This window comes from Elephas maximus, chromosome X (genome assembly GCF_024166365.1).
Source record: "Elephas maximus indicus isolate mEleMax1 chromosome X, mEleMax1 primary haplotype, whole genome shotgun sequence".
NCBI lineage: Eukaryota > Metazoa > Chordata > Mammalia > Proboscidea > Elephantidae > Elephas > Elephas maximus.
The window spans coordinates 38,505,967-38,519,023 of record NC_064846.1 but is presented as its reverse complement, the minus strand read 5'-3'; the positions used below and the strand labels follow the sequence as shown (position 1 = coordinate 38,519,023).

General features: G+C 47.1%; 1 protein-coding gene across 2 annotated transcripts in view; it reads left to right on the top strand.

The window, feature by feature from the left end:
* Positions 1 to 1,361: 1,361 nt before the first annotated feature.
* DOCK11 (dedicator of cytokinesis 11) overlaps positions 1,362 to 13,057 on the top strand; it is a 190,352-nt gene continuing 178,656 nt past the window's right edge. For both annotated transcript variants that reach the window (XM_049872652.1, XM_049872651.1), the window contains exon 1: positions 1,362 to 1,739. In XM_049872652.1, coding sequence (XP_049728609.1) covers positions 1,638 to 1,739 — 102 coding nt within the window. In that variant the 5' untranslated portion in view covers positions 1,362 to 1,637. The remainder of the gene's footprint in view (positions 1,740 to 13,057) is intronic.

The following is a 13,057-nucleotide window of genomic DNA, read 5'->3' as shown; positions in this document are numbered from 1 at the left end:
TTTCAAGATTGTGACTTCAGAAGCAGATCGTTAGGCCTGTCTTCCGAGGTGCCTTTGGGTGGGTTTGAAACAGCCTCCCTTTTGGCTAGCAGTCCAGTGTTTAACCATTTACAGCACCCTAGAAGTCCTTGCTGCTACGTGGCGGTTGCCCTCTAGTCTATCCCGGCTCATGGCCATCCCATGTGTGCAGAGTAGAACTGCTCCATAGGGTTTTCAAGGCTGTGGCCTCTTGGAAGCAGATCACCAAGCCTGTTGTCCAAGGTGTCTCTGGATGGGCTCCAACCACCCACCTTTAGCTTGGCCTTTTCTGGGTTCACAGAAACCATCAAACTTGCCTTGTTTCCGTAACAAAGTCCCATATGTAGGTGTGACTGCTTGGATCTTGAAGTTGGGAAAGTGCCCTATGGCAGTGGTAGAACACTCTTAGAAGGGCTGTATGGTTTCCCAGAAAGTATGGGTCATCTTCAAACTCCAAACAAATGAAGTAACCAGGTAGAAAACCGCAGAGATAATGGAGCCTCTTGCTTTGCACTTGGGGAGGTTTTACAGGGTCAGTTCCATTCTTATTTCTGTCTTAAGGATGCTTTTTTTATGCCTAGTTATATGTTCTTTGATTCTTGGAAAACAATTTCTTAGAAGGAGAAGAGGATAAAGAAAGGAGTAGGAAATGGAGAGGTGATTGCAGAGCACGTGTAAAAACCTCTTAAGGACGGTTAAGTCTTTCAGACCCCAGGCGATGGTCTTCGAATGTTCCCCCCACTACAACCCCCCCGTCCCTGCCCCCAGACACAGCTGAACCTGCTCAGGCCCCACCAGGCAGGTCTCCCCCACCCGGGCAAGGGGTGCTGCCCCAGCGAGTTCCTATTGCTCAAAGCCGGCTAGCTCCCTGAGGCTGGCCCCGCGAGGAAGACTGACGGGGTAAAGAAAACGGCGTGGCTGCGGAGGGGACCCAGGCAAGGCGCCTCTGCCAGCAAACCTCTCTCCCTCCTTCGACACCAGCGCGACCCTTCCCCGGCTGAGCACACAATAGGCGGCCGCTCCACGTTGTTTCCCAGTCCCTCACCGCCCGGGCTCTGGGGGCTGGCGGGGTGGAGAGACGAGAGAGTTCCCAGGCCCTCTTGCAGGCACTACAGCCTTGGTATCAGGAGAGAAGCACTGAGCTAGAGCACGCCTCACTCTTGGGGACATTTCATCACCACCACCTTCGCACTCCACCCCCCCCCCTCCTAAAAAAAAAGCAGCAGCCTGATCTCCCTCCCGGATGCGGCTGCACCAGCAACATCAGCTGCGGGCGGAGCCCGAGCGGTTGCCACTTCCCCTCCTCCCTCGTGACCCTCGCCCCCCTCCCCCTGCAGCCCGACACACCCTCCAGCTCCAGCTAGTCGCGCTCGGAGCTCGGCCCTGGAGGCGAGGGAGCCGCTGCCTAGGGGCAGGAGAGTGAGCAGACGAGCTAGCCAGCGATAAAAGGAGGGAAGGCGGGAGTAGGGCGGAGCAGCCGCGGGCGGGAGGAGGAGCAGGGGAGCCACCACCTCCGAGTGCGATGTGGCCCGCCGGCCGGCGTGTAAACAGAGCGAGCAGCCGCGGCCGCCTGGGCCCGGGGCAGTGAGCGCACCCGCCGAGACCTGCCCGCCGCTGCCATGGCCGAAGTGCGCAAATTCACCAAGCGGCTCAGCAAGCCCGGCACGGCGGCCGAGCTCCGGCAGAGCGTGTCGGAGGCCGTGCGGAGCTCCGTGGTGCTGGTGAGTGGCCGGGGGCCCGGGGCGTCCCGGGGGACGCGTTGCGGGCGAGAGCGACCGGGTCGCTGGCCGCGCGCGGGGGCCGGGGCGGGAACGGCGCTCCGGGGCTCGGTGAGCTGCGCGCGCTCTCCTCCGCTCCAGTAAGTTTTCGAACCGGCGGCTGCCTGCCGGGGTCCAGTCCCTGGCGTCCGCTGACAGCGCTCGGACTACCGGGTGCGGCGGAGCCGTGCGCCGGGCTGGGCGTGGGTGGGCAACCCGGGCGCGGGCGGCCGCAGGGGCTCCGCGACGGAGCCCGGCGGGGGTGTAATTGAGAAAGCGGATCTCCCGCTGCCCTGGACTGGGCACAAAGAGCTGGCGACGAGGGCACGCACGAGATCCCGAGTCCCTCCTCATGGGCACCTGAGGCAGCTTGAGCGGAAGGATGCGATGAGCGTTTTTGCACACAAAAACGCCGCGCGCGCACAGACACACCGTGTACACAGAAAAGAACCCCACCCAAAAAGCCCCGGGCGCCCAAGCCGTGGCGGGCGGTGAACACAGAGGAAGCAGAGCGACTTCCTCCTGCTACTGGGGAGAGAGGGGGTGGTGGTGGGTGTTGAAGGGGTGCTGCTGCTGCTGCCGCAGAGGGAGGGAATTGGAAGCAGCGGGGTTCGGGGGGCGAGTGGGGGGCAGCCACAGGGAGAGGGGGTGTCCCTTGGGACCCGGGAGCGCTCCAGAGGCAAGGAGATGGGGCCGTGGGGGTTAGGGGGAAGACGGGGTGTGCCAGTTCGGAGACGGTGGGCCTGGGGTCAGAGCCCTACTGCTCAGGGCTGGGGGTGCCTCCGAATCCGGCAGGGCAGGAGGATGGGAATTGGAAAGCAAGCTGACCCCCTTGGAACCCTTCCATCGCCCCGCACACCCAGCTTCATCCGCATTGTCTGGATGAAGCAGACAGGAGGGAAGCGGACGCGTGCTAACGGGCACTTGCCCCTTGTCCTGTTTTCAAGACACTGCCAATTTCCAGGACTAGAGAAAACCAAAATCAAACCCGCTGCCGTGGAGTCCTTTTGGACTCAGCGACGCTGTAGGACACAGTAGAGCTGCCCCATAGGGTTTCCAAGGCTGTAAATCTTTACCGAAGCAGACTGTCATATCTTTATCCCCCCGGAGCGGCTGGTGGATTCAAACTGCCGGCCTTTTCGCTCGCAGCAGAGAGCTTTAACCACTGCGCCTCTAGGGCTTGTTAAATAAACAATCGGGCTGGTAAATTAGCGTTTTTTTTTGTTACTTTTGGTTTTTTTCCCTTTTGTTTATCTCTTCCCCTACTCCTCTTTCTTACACCATGTTGTTTGCCTTGTTCAAATTTCACCGTTTAAGAGTGGGCTCTTTTAGTTAAATCAACTTGTCATTGAAAGGGAACTTCACAGCTTTTCCTTGTAATTTTTCCGTTGATCTTGTAGAATCAGCAATAAAACCAACATTAAAGGGAGGCCGAGGGCCTGCTCCCAACAGTGGAGAAAGTTGACATTAGTGGGAGTTCTGGAGGAGGATCAAAGGTAAAATATGTACCTTTGAGATAAAGATCTGATCCCTAATAGCTACAACTGTGCAAGGCCCAGTGACTTTAAAGACATCTCTCTATTGAGACCAGACCCTTAAAAGTTTAATCCTGCTGTTTAGGAGAGCTAAGCCCAGACTTTTTATGTTATTTTAATAGACTTAGCTTATTGTGTGTTTCATTCTGACTTTGGAGTGAGGTCCTGCTGAGGTCACATTGGAGCCTTATTTGTCATCATAGCCAGTTAAGAGGAAGGCAGGCTGTGTTCGGGGCATTTATACCAAGGCTGTCATCTTAGATGATTGTTAGCAAGTGATTCAATCAGCCTAGCACAGGGAACACTTTCCAAAATTCAGGAAAATAAAGAAAATCTTCCTGGAGCAGAGGTGGCCTTCTATCACATGTGATCGGGGGAGCTGTGAGGTGGACAGATGGTCTCAAGAGAATAAAGAGGACTTTAGTAAACTCCCACTAGGGTCTGACCAGCATTTGACCTGCCACTCTTGGCAGCAAAAAATTAACATTAGCTTCCTCGCCCAGGCTTTTAGGTTTAAAAAAGAATTTTGTACAGCACAGGTGCACAGGTGCAGCTGCTTCTTTCTAACCAGCGACCGCAGGTGGCAAAGCTGGAAAAACTGTTCCTGGGAGGGGACTCTTCTAGCAGATGCTGCCAGCGGCCACTGTTGCCTTGTCAGCCTAGTTTACTTGGGGCCAAAGCCACTGATGTTTAGTATTTACGCCAGGCAATGAGGAGAAATGATTTTTACTTAGTCTGGTAGGTAATCCACACTGAGATTCTGGGGTTTGGGGCGAACAGATTCTACTCCTCTATATCAATCAAGATCTGTTGTGCCCCTACTATGTGCAAGACCTAATGCGAGATGCCATATCATTATACGTGAATACGCATGAGTTTTTTTTCATTACTTTTCATTAGTTTCAGTCTGGATTGTGTGTGTGTGTTTGTGTGTCCTTAGGACACCCAGATTATGTACACGAATCCACGTTAGGTTGTCCATAGCACCTCAGTGAATGCCATTTTGTAAGCAGTTGAATCAACTAAGAATAAAGTCTTAAATAGAGTATATGCTGACACTCTTGCTTAGCTCCTACTTCTCCCACATACAAGGAGCTGGTAGCCAAGCCCTGGATGTCTGGAGAGTGAGCGAACCATATTGCATCTGCTGCCATAACTTCTGATTCTTTTCTGACTGAAGCCCCAAAATGTTTAATATTAGAGACAGCTAAGGTAGAATTTACTCTTGCTGCTATAAACCCAAGATACTTCACATTAGGGCTTCAATATGAGATAGATTCGTGCCTGCAGCAGGTCAGGTTTTCCTCTGGGGTATCTCTCACCAGAATTTGGAAGACCCACTAAGCTGAACAAACATACAGTATTTCCTGTTCAGGGTTTTTTTTGCGGGGGGCGGGGGGCAATTATACCCTTGTCAGCTAGCATCATTCAGTTTTGCTCAGTGTTGGAAAAATTCAGAAGGCCTGGGCTATACATAGCATGTAGTTGTGTATTCAAACCTTTATTCAGTCATCAGTACCTCCAGGAATCTATTAACTACATAATGAAGCAGACAGAGACTGATTGCTGCATATTCATGTAAGTTCAGCGTGTTTTTGAAGGTCAGTTTTAACCCAGGGAAAGCGGTAATTACAGAATTACCACCGGCAGATATTTCCTGGGAGGGGGTTGAGGAAGGATATTATAACCTGAAAGTGTAGGTGATTAATGGAGAAGTGTCCATACATACGCATGCTTAAAGTGCAGAGTCTTACCACTGTTTTTGTTATAATTCAGGATATAGCTATTTGCCCCTCAGAGGGAACAAAGGCATTTGATAAACCTGTCGTATTAAGGCACTGTCAGACTGGGAAAGTCACCTGTTGTGTGCTGTCCATTCGGACTCATAGTGACCCTATAGGACAGAGTAGAACTGTCCCATAGGGTTCCCTAGACTACTGGAGCAGCCAGCCAGGTCTTTCTCCCATGGAGCCACTGGGTAGGTTTGAACTGCCAACTTTTGGGTTCGCTGCCGAGCGCTTAACCATTGCGCCCCTAGGGTTCCTGGAAAGTCACCTAGTAGGTGTTCAAATACTGTTTGCTGCTGCGGAGCTTGCTTGCCCTTAATGCCTTGTGTGCCAAAGGATCAGGAAAGAGTTGCTAGATATTACAGGCTGTAGCCCCTTGAGGCAGGGTAATGGCTTGCAGTGTCCCCTGGCTAGCATTGCCCAGGTTTTACATAATAATGAAAAGCTCCCCACAAGCTGACAATGGCTGAAAAGTGCCTGCAGCTGTTGACCACCTCCCTCTACCACCCCCAACTACCTTTTCATGAAATGTTTGTTCTGTTCAAATTTAGGGAAGGACTGAAAACGACTTAGCTATCCTGCTCCCTCCTCCCAAGGGAATTTGTGGAACATACTTAATATAGGATAAAACCCACAGTTCCTTTTGTAAGGAGGTGCAGATTTACACTGAGGAATAAGTCCAGTTTCAACTTGGGCTTCTTGACCAAGCATTTCCAGTTCAGAGACTTAGTTCATCTCTGAGTGAATTAAGAGTCAGAAGAGTTAAAAGGAGAGTTGGCCTCTAAACCTGAATAGTCTCACTACTTCTGTTGGCTGCTCTGAGTTAGGAGGGCCCAATCAAGCCACCGAAACCCTGGTGGCATACTGGCTAAGAGCTACAGCTGCTAACCAAAAGGTTGGCAATTCACATCTACCAGGTGCTCCTTGGAAACTCTGTGGGGCAGTTCTACCCAGTCCTATAGAGTCCCTATGAGTTGGAATCGACTCGACGGCAATGGATTTTGTTTTTTTGTTTTTTTTGGAAGCAAGCCGCTGTAAGAATCTGTCCAGTGCATAATTTGCTTTGAAACCCGAGAGGCCTCCTTACTGAATCCTCTTTTAAGCAGCACATGGTAGAATTTGTAAGGTTCTCTTGTAGCTCAAATGGTTTGCACTATTAACCTAAAGGTCAGTGCCTTGAACCCGCCCAGCTGTGCAGTGGAAGAAAGGCGTGGCGATCTGCTTCCATAAAGATTTACAGCCAAGAAATCCCTATGGAGCAGTTCTGTTCTGTAACACATGGGGTCGCCATGAGTCAGAATTGACTTGACAGCAACTGTTTTTTTTTGGGGGGGGGTGGTTTAGAAGAATTTGTTGTCTAAGAATAATGTATAAAAAATATTCTTCTAGATTGATTTTTTAAAAATTCTGGTCCTCAGTAAGCCTTCTTTCTTTAGACTTTTATTTATTAAGAAATGCATGTTTATTATAGGAGAGTAAGAAAAACAGAAAATAATCACCATCTCATCACTGAGAGGGGTATGCTGTTAGTATTTTGACGTATATACTTAGAGACTTTTTTTTATGCGTGTGTATGTTGTTAGTTGTTGTTGAGTTGGCTCCTTCTCGTGGCAACTTGATGTACAACAGAACAAAATATTGCCTAGTTCTGTGCCATCTTCAGGAACATTGCCCTGTGTGAGTCCATTGTTCCAGCCACTGTATGTTTTGAGTGTCTTTCAACTTAGAGGACTTATTCAGCACTATAGCAGATGATATTCTGTTGTGATCCATAGGGTTTTCATTGGCAAATTTTCTGAACTAGATAGGCAGGCCTTTCTTCCTAGTCCGTCTTAATCTGGCAGCTCCACGGAAACCTATCCACCATGGATGACCCTTGTGGTATTTGAAATACCAGTGCATTATAGCAACACATAAGCCATCACGGTATGACAAACTAACAGACAGGTGGTGAATGTGTATATATAGATATGAAAATATATGCATGGAAACAAATAGACTCTTTAAAAATAATTTTCCACTTATCAATATATTGTAAACATATCTTCAGGTCAATAAATATAAACCTATATAATCCTATGTAATGACTGCCAAAAAATTCCATTATGTATCATTGGTAACCACCCTTTGTTGTTTCATATTTTGATAGTTTCTAATTTTGTTGTGTTATAAACATGAGCTGTCCAGTATGGTAGCCACTAGCCACCTGTGGCTATTTAACTTTGAATTAATTCATTAAAAAAAATCAGTTCCTCAGTTAATACTTGCCACACTTCACATGCTCAATAGCCACAGGTGGCTAGTGGCTGCGGTACTGGACAGCATAGGTGTGGAGCATTTTCATCATTGCAGAAAGCTCTTTGGAATAGTGGTGTTTTCAACATTAATTAAATGAACCTCTTTGAGCAGGCATTTTCAGACTTGCTAGATTGTCCCCTTAGGTTAAATTCCTAGCAATGGAATTGCTTACTCAAAGATTATACACAAGTTTAGTATTAAAAATTCCTATTAAACATATTGGGTCACTATGAGTCAGAATCGACTCGACGGCAATGGGTTATTTTAATGGGTATTAAACATACTGCTAAATTGCTCTGCAGAAAGTTTCAGTTTACTCTGCCACCAGCAGAGTGTAAGGGTGCTCATTTCCCCTCTTCCATGCCAACACTGAGTGTTCATATTTTTTAATCTTGGTAGTCTGGTAGGAGATAAATGGCACATCACTGTCCTGATTTGCTTTGCTTTGATTACTCTTGAAGTTGAACAGTTTTTCATGTTAAATGGCCATTCATATTTCTTCTTTTGAGGGTTTTCATGCACCTTCTTACAGACTTATTTCCTTGTGTTTAGTTCTTTCCGTAATGGTCTCTACCCCAAGATTCTGTTTCACTAAGTCTGGGGTGGGGCCAGGCATCTATATTTTTTAAAAACCTCCCTGGGTGATTCTGATGTGTACTAACCGCTGGCCTATACCAGTTGCTCACTCAAAGCAAGAATGTCCCTACACACACCACTGGCAAATGGTTGTTCAGCTTCTCCTTAAACACTCTTGGCCTGTTAGAGGGCTCTGTTAGCGAGGTTCTTGAGCTGAAATTTACTCTTAAGTTCCACCACGGGCTAGGCCGAGCTCTGCCATTTGGAGCCACACACAATATGTTTGCTTCCTCTTTCACATGACAACCCTTCAAATATTTGGAAACAGCTACTGTGTCATTTTTAAATTCACTCCTCACAAGGCCAAAGAGTCTTCATTTCTTTCCTCCTTCCCTCACATGACTTGGTTTCGAGATTCTTCACCATCATGGTTACTCCGGTTTGGGCTCTTTTCCAAATTTTCAGTGTCGTACTTAAAATGTGAGAGCCACAACACAGGCTTTGGAGTCAGACTTGGGATTGAATCTGATCTCTTTTACCTGCTTGCTTGTGAACAGAGGCAAGTAACTTGGTCTCCTTTTCCTCATTTGTGAAATGCGGATAAACAATAGTACCTACCTCATGGGGTTTTGAGGATTAAAGGAGGTAACACATGCAAAATGTCTGATGTATAAGTGATTCATAAAGGTTCAAAAAAGAGATCTGGTGAAGTGAATGCGGTAGTCTCTAGAAAGGTCTATCACAGAATTCAATGTGAGAATGTTTCTCATTCTGGATCTGAACCTATGAATGCCAAGAATTCAGGGGCTATGTATTCATCACTATTCCCAGTGCTTTCCCCACAGTGCCTGGAACACAGTAGGTACTCAGTACTTGTCTCATGGGAATGCACGGGCAACAGTGTATAGGACGATATGTAGGGTGGATTGAATGTTGGGGAAAGAGACTGAGACCAGGAAACTAGTTGAAATATATTAGGTCAGGAGAGAGAGAGCAAAGGCTTTACCAGGCATTGAGACTGGAGATAAGAGGCAAGATGTAAGAGACATTTCAGTGATAAAATCAAAAGGATTGGTGACCCCTGAAAGGCAGAGGGGAGAGAGACAACGAAAGAGAGAAAGAAGACTTTGAGGTTTCTCAGCTTGGGTGAACGGGAGGAAAAGAGTGTTTGGTGAGAGGGGAAGGGAAAAAAGAATGAGCAACCGCCACTTGAGAGATTTTCAGTTAAGCAAGGCAGTGGAGAGAACATTCTAGAGTAAGGCTGAGCAGCATGTAGGGTTGTGTTTTGGCAAAAGACTACGGTTCTCGAGGGTACAGAGGAAGAGTGTTCTAAGTGAGATCAGGAAAGGGAGGACAAGCCAAGAAAGGGCAGGGCTGAGTAGATAGAGGTGAGATTGCAGGCGAGATTAGCTGATTGAAGAGGTTTGCACCTTTGGGGGTGATTAGGGAAGTGGGAGGCAGGGCGTGGAGAAAAGGTCTGGAGGCCAGCCCTAGAATTCCAGTCAGAATGGTGATGGGAAGTTAGTTCATCCCCTTGGCAGATTGACCTTCAAGTGTCTAAAAGGTGCCAAAGATGCAGCTGCCTTAACCGAGCAGTGGGGCTGAAGGACTGACCAAAGAACTTCCTTCCCCAGGTACCTGAAGAGACTGAATAGGATAGTTCTTGTTCTTAAGGGCCTCACAGCCAGAAAGGGAAACTAAATGAAACTAAATGCCGCGGAGTCGATTTTGACTCATAGCAACCCTATAGGACAGAATAGAAATGCCCATAGGGTTTCCAAGGAGTGGATTCGAACTGCCGACCTTTTGGTTAGCAGCCAGAGCTCTTAACCACTGTGCTACCAGTATGTAAATAACTAAAATAGAAACAATAGAAGCAAAATAGGAGGCAAGTGGTTCTGGCTGTGCCTCCTGTCTTCAGTTAGTGTTTATATATCATCTCTGACTCCCCCACCCTACTGGTTCTTTTTTGTGGTCTTTCATGTTTTTCAAGACTTTGGATCTTTCTCAGTTGAACAAGGTGAAACAGGCCTTTATTACACTAATGAATATTCTTAATCTCTACCTTTATATTACTCCAGAACCTTTTTATTTATGAGAGTGGGGAGAATGAATGTTAACATCTCTATATTACAACCAACTCTCTGAGAAATTCGTATATAGGGTTCATGGGTAACTCACCTTGGTATTCCCTTACTTGACCCCTATGGACCGTGAAAAGTGGTTGCTACTTTCTAAAGGAAACCTTGGTGACGTTGTGATTAAGAGCTACAGCTGCTAACCAAAAGGTCAGCAGTTCGAATCCACCAGGCAGTCCCTGGAGACCTTATGGGGGCAGCTCTGCTCTGTCTGGTAGGGTTGCTATGAGTCGGAATCAGCTCGGTGGCAACGAGTTATGGGTTAGCTTCTAAAATTCCTGGTTCTCCATTTCAGGAACCACCCTTGTTGTTTGTCAGAACTCATTTCAGAGAAGTTCACCTACTTGATTTTGCTTTCTGCTGAGATACAGAGTCATCAGCAAAACAAGTTGAGAATTTATTAGCTCCTTTGTTTTTTACAGAAGAGGTGGCCAGAAACCACAGGGGGAGAAGGAGGTAGAGCCATTTCTCCTTTTCTGTAAATCCTAACGGTAATTTTGTCATTTTTATCTTGGGGATTTAGAGCTCTTGATTTCCTTTAGTTTTGCTCAGGAGCACAGAGGAGTTTGTGGGTAACGTTGGTCTGTAATTTATATCAGCCTAGAGCCAGATGCCTTTTTGATTCTTGCAGGGTCCCACCCAGGAGGCTCCCAGAGAAGTAACTGGTGAGGGGCAGAGGGACAGTCTCATTTAGCTGCCATTGCCTGTAAGTTCTGCTTGGAGCAGAGTGGTTAAGAGCATGGGCTGTGGAGGCGCACTGCCCTGGTTCAAAGTTCAGCTCTGCTATTCACTAGCTGTGTGACCTAGGGCCAGTTATTTGACCTTCCTGTGCCTGGGTAACCTCTTCATGGGCTTCTTGAAAGTCTTAGATGAGTTATTACATGAGAAGCATTTGGAGCAGGGCTTGGCACATGGTGAGCACTCAATGACTTTTGGCTCTCATTATTCCCAGGCTTTATGGTACATGAGAGAAGTCTTTTGTATATGTGTTAAAAGTCAATAGACAAAAACAAGTAAACTGGCAGAAGGGAAGCAGGTACCTTTGCCTTTTCATTTCCTTGCTCCAGTTCATGGCTCAAAGGGCAAGCTGGGTGACTGAGCCAAGAATCATACCCTTCCTGGAAGAGTAAGCTGGCAGACCCCCCTCCGTTTGGTTCTTTGTAATATCCGTTCTCAGCCTGACTTAGTCATACTGAGAAGCCTGGTGGTTGTGAGATAGGGCTCTGGGTCTTTGACCATTCCTTGTCTTCAGACTAGTCTGAAGAGTCAGTGGGAAGGTAAGGCCTGGAAAGGGGAGGAGCGCCTCATCCTAAGCCTGAAGAGAAGGTCCTCTAGCTTCGGGGGAAGCTGTGGGTGTGGCTTTGGCAGCAGCACTCTCCATTATCTTAATGTTCAATGCAGTTTACTCAAAGGGATGGATAAAGGAGAACCAGGCTCCATATAGGAAAATAGAACTTCAGTGCTCTTTTCCTTTCCCCTTCCAAACTTAATTGACATCTCTTGCACTCATTAATCCCCACTTTTAAAAGCTAAATGAATATTTAAGGTTGAATGTCTTAATATTACTCAGCCATAAAGAGAAAGGGAGTCCATGTAAGTGTCCATCAGGGAATGAATTGGTAAACAAAATGTGGCACATAGAAACAATGGAATATTACTCAGCCATAAAGAACAGTGAGGTCCTGATACATGCTGTGACACGGATGACCTTTGAAAACATGCTGAGTGAAATAAGTCAGTCACAAAAGGTCACGTATTGTATGATTCTACTTATATGAAATTTCCAGAATAGGCAAATGCACAGAGACAAAAATTTTTTAGCACTATGGGGAGGGGGATGGGGACCTCATTGCTTAGGGAACATTGAGCTTCTTTTAAGTGTGATGGAAAATTTTGGAAAAGGATCATGGTGATGGTTACACAACCATCTGTGAAACCGTGATAAACATAATGTCACTGAATTATACACACAAAACATGTTGGATTGGCAAATGTCTTATATGTATTTTTACCACAATAAAGAAAATTTTGAAATTTTTAAAATAATTTTTATTGTGCTTTAAGTGAAAGTTTACAAATCAAGTCAGTCTCTCACATAAAAACTTATATACACCTTGCTACACACTCCCAATTACTCTCCCCACAATGATACAGCCCGCTCTGTCCCTCCACTCTCTCTTTTCGTGTCCATTTCGCCAGCTTCTAACCCCCTCCACCCGCTCATCTACCCTCCAGGCAGGAGATGCCAACACAGTCTCAAGTGTCCACCTGATCCAAGAAGCTCACTCCTCACCAGCATCCCTCTCCAACCCATTGTCCAGTCCAATCCCTGTCTGAAGAGTTGGCTTTGCGAATAGTTCCTGTCCTGGGCCAACAGAAGGTCTGGGGGCCATGACCACCAGGGTCCTTCTAGTCTCAGTCAGACCATTAAGTCTGGTCTTATGAGAATTTGGGGTCTGCATCCCACTGCTCTCCTGCTCCCTCAGGGGTTCTCTGTTGTGCTCCCTGTCAGGGCAGTCATCGGTTGTAGCCAGGTACCATCTGGTTCTTCTGGTCTCAGGATGATGTAGTCTCTGGTTCATGTGGCCCTTTCTGTCTTTTGGGCTCGTAATCGCCTCGTGTCCTTGGTGTTCTTCATTCTCCTTTGATCCAGGTGGGTTGAGACCAATTGATGCATCTTAGATGGCTGCTTGCAAGCGTTTAAGACCCCAGACGCCACTCTTCAAAGTGGGGTGCAGAATGTTTTCTTAATAGGAGAATTTTGAAATATTTTAATGCCTTTTACAAAATCTATTTTGGAAACATGTACTTCATTGGAAAATTTTAAAGCTTAAAGGTCTCCTAAGAAAGTAATGCACTTTTATATTCAGCAATTCTGGTTTTAAAGAGCCCTGGTGGCACAGTGGTTAAGTATTTGGCTACTGACTGAAAGATCAGCAATTCAAACC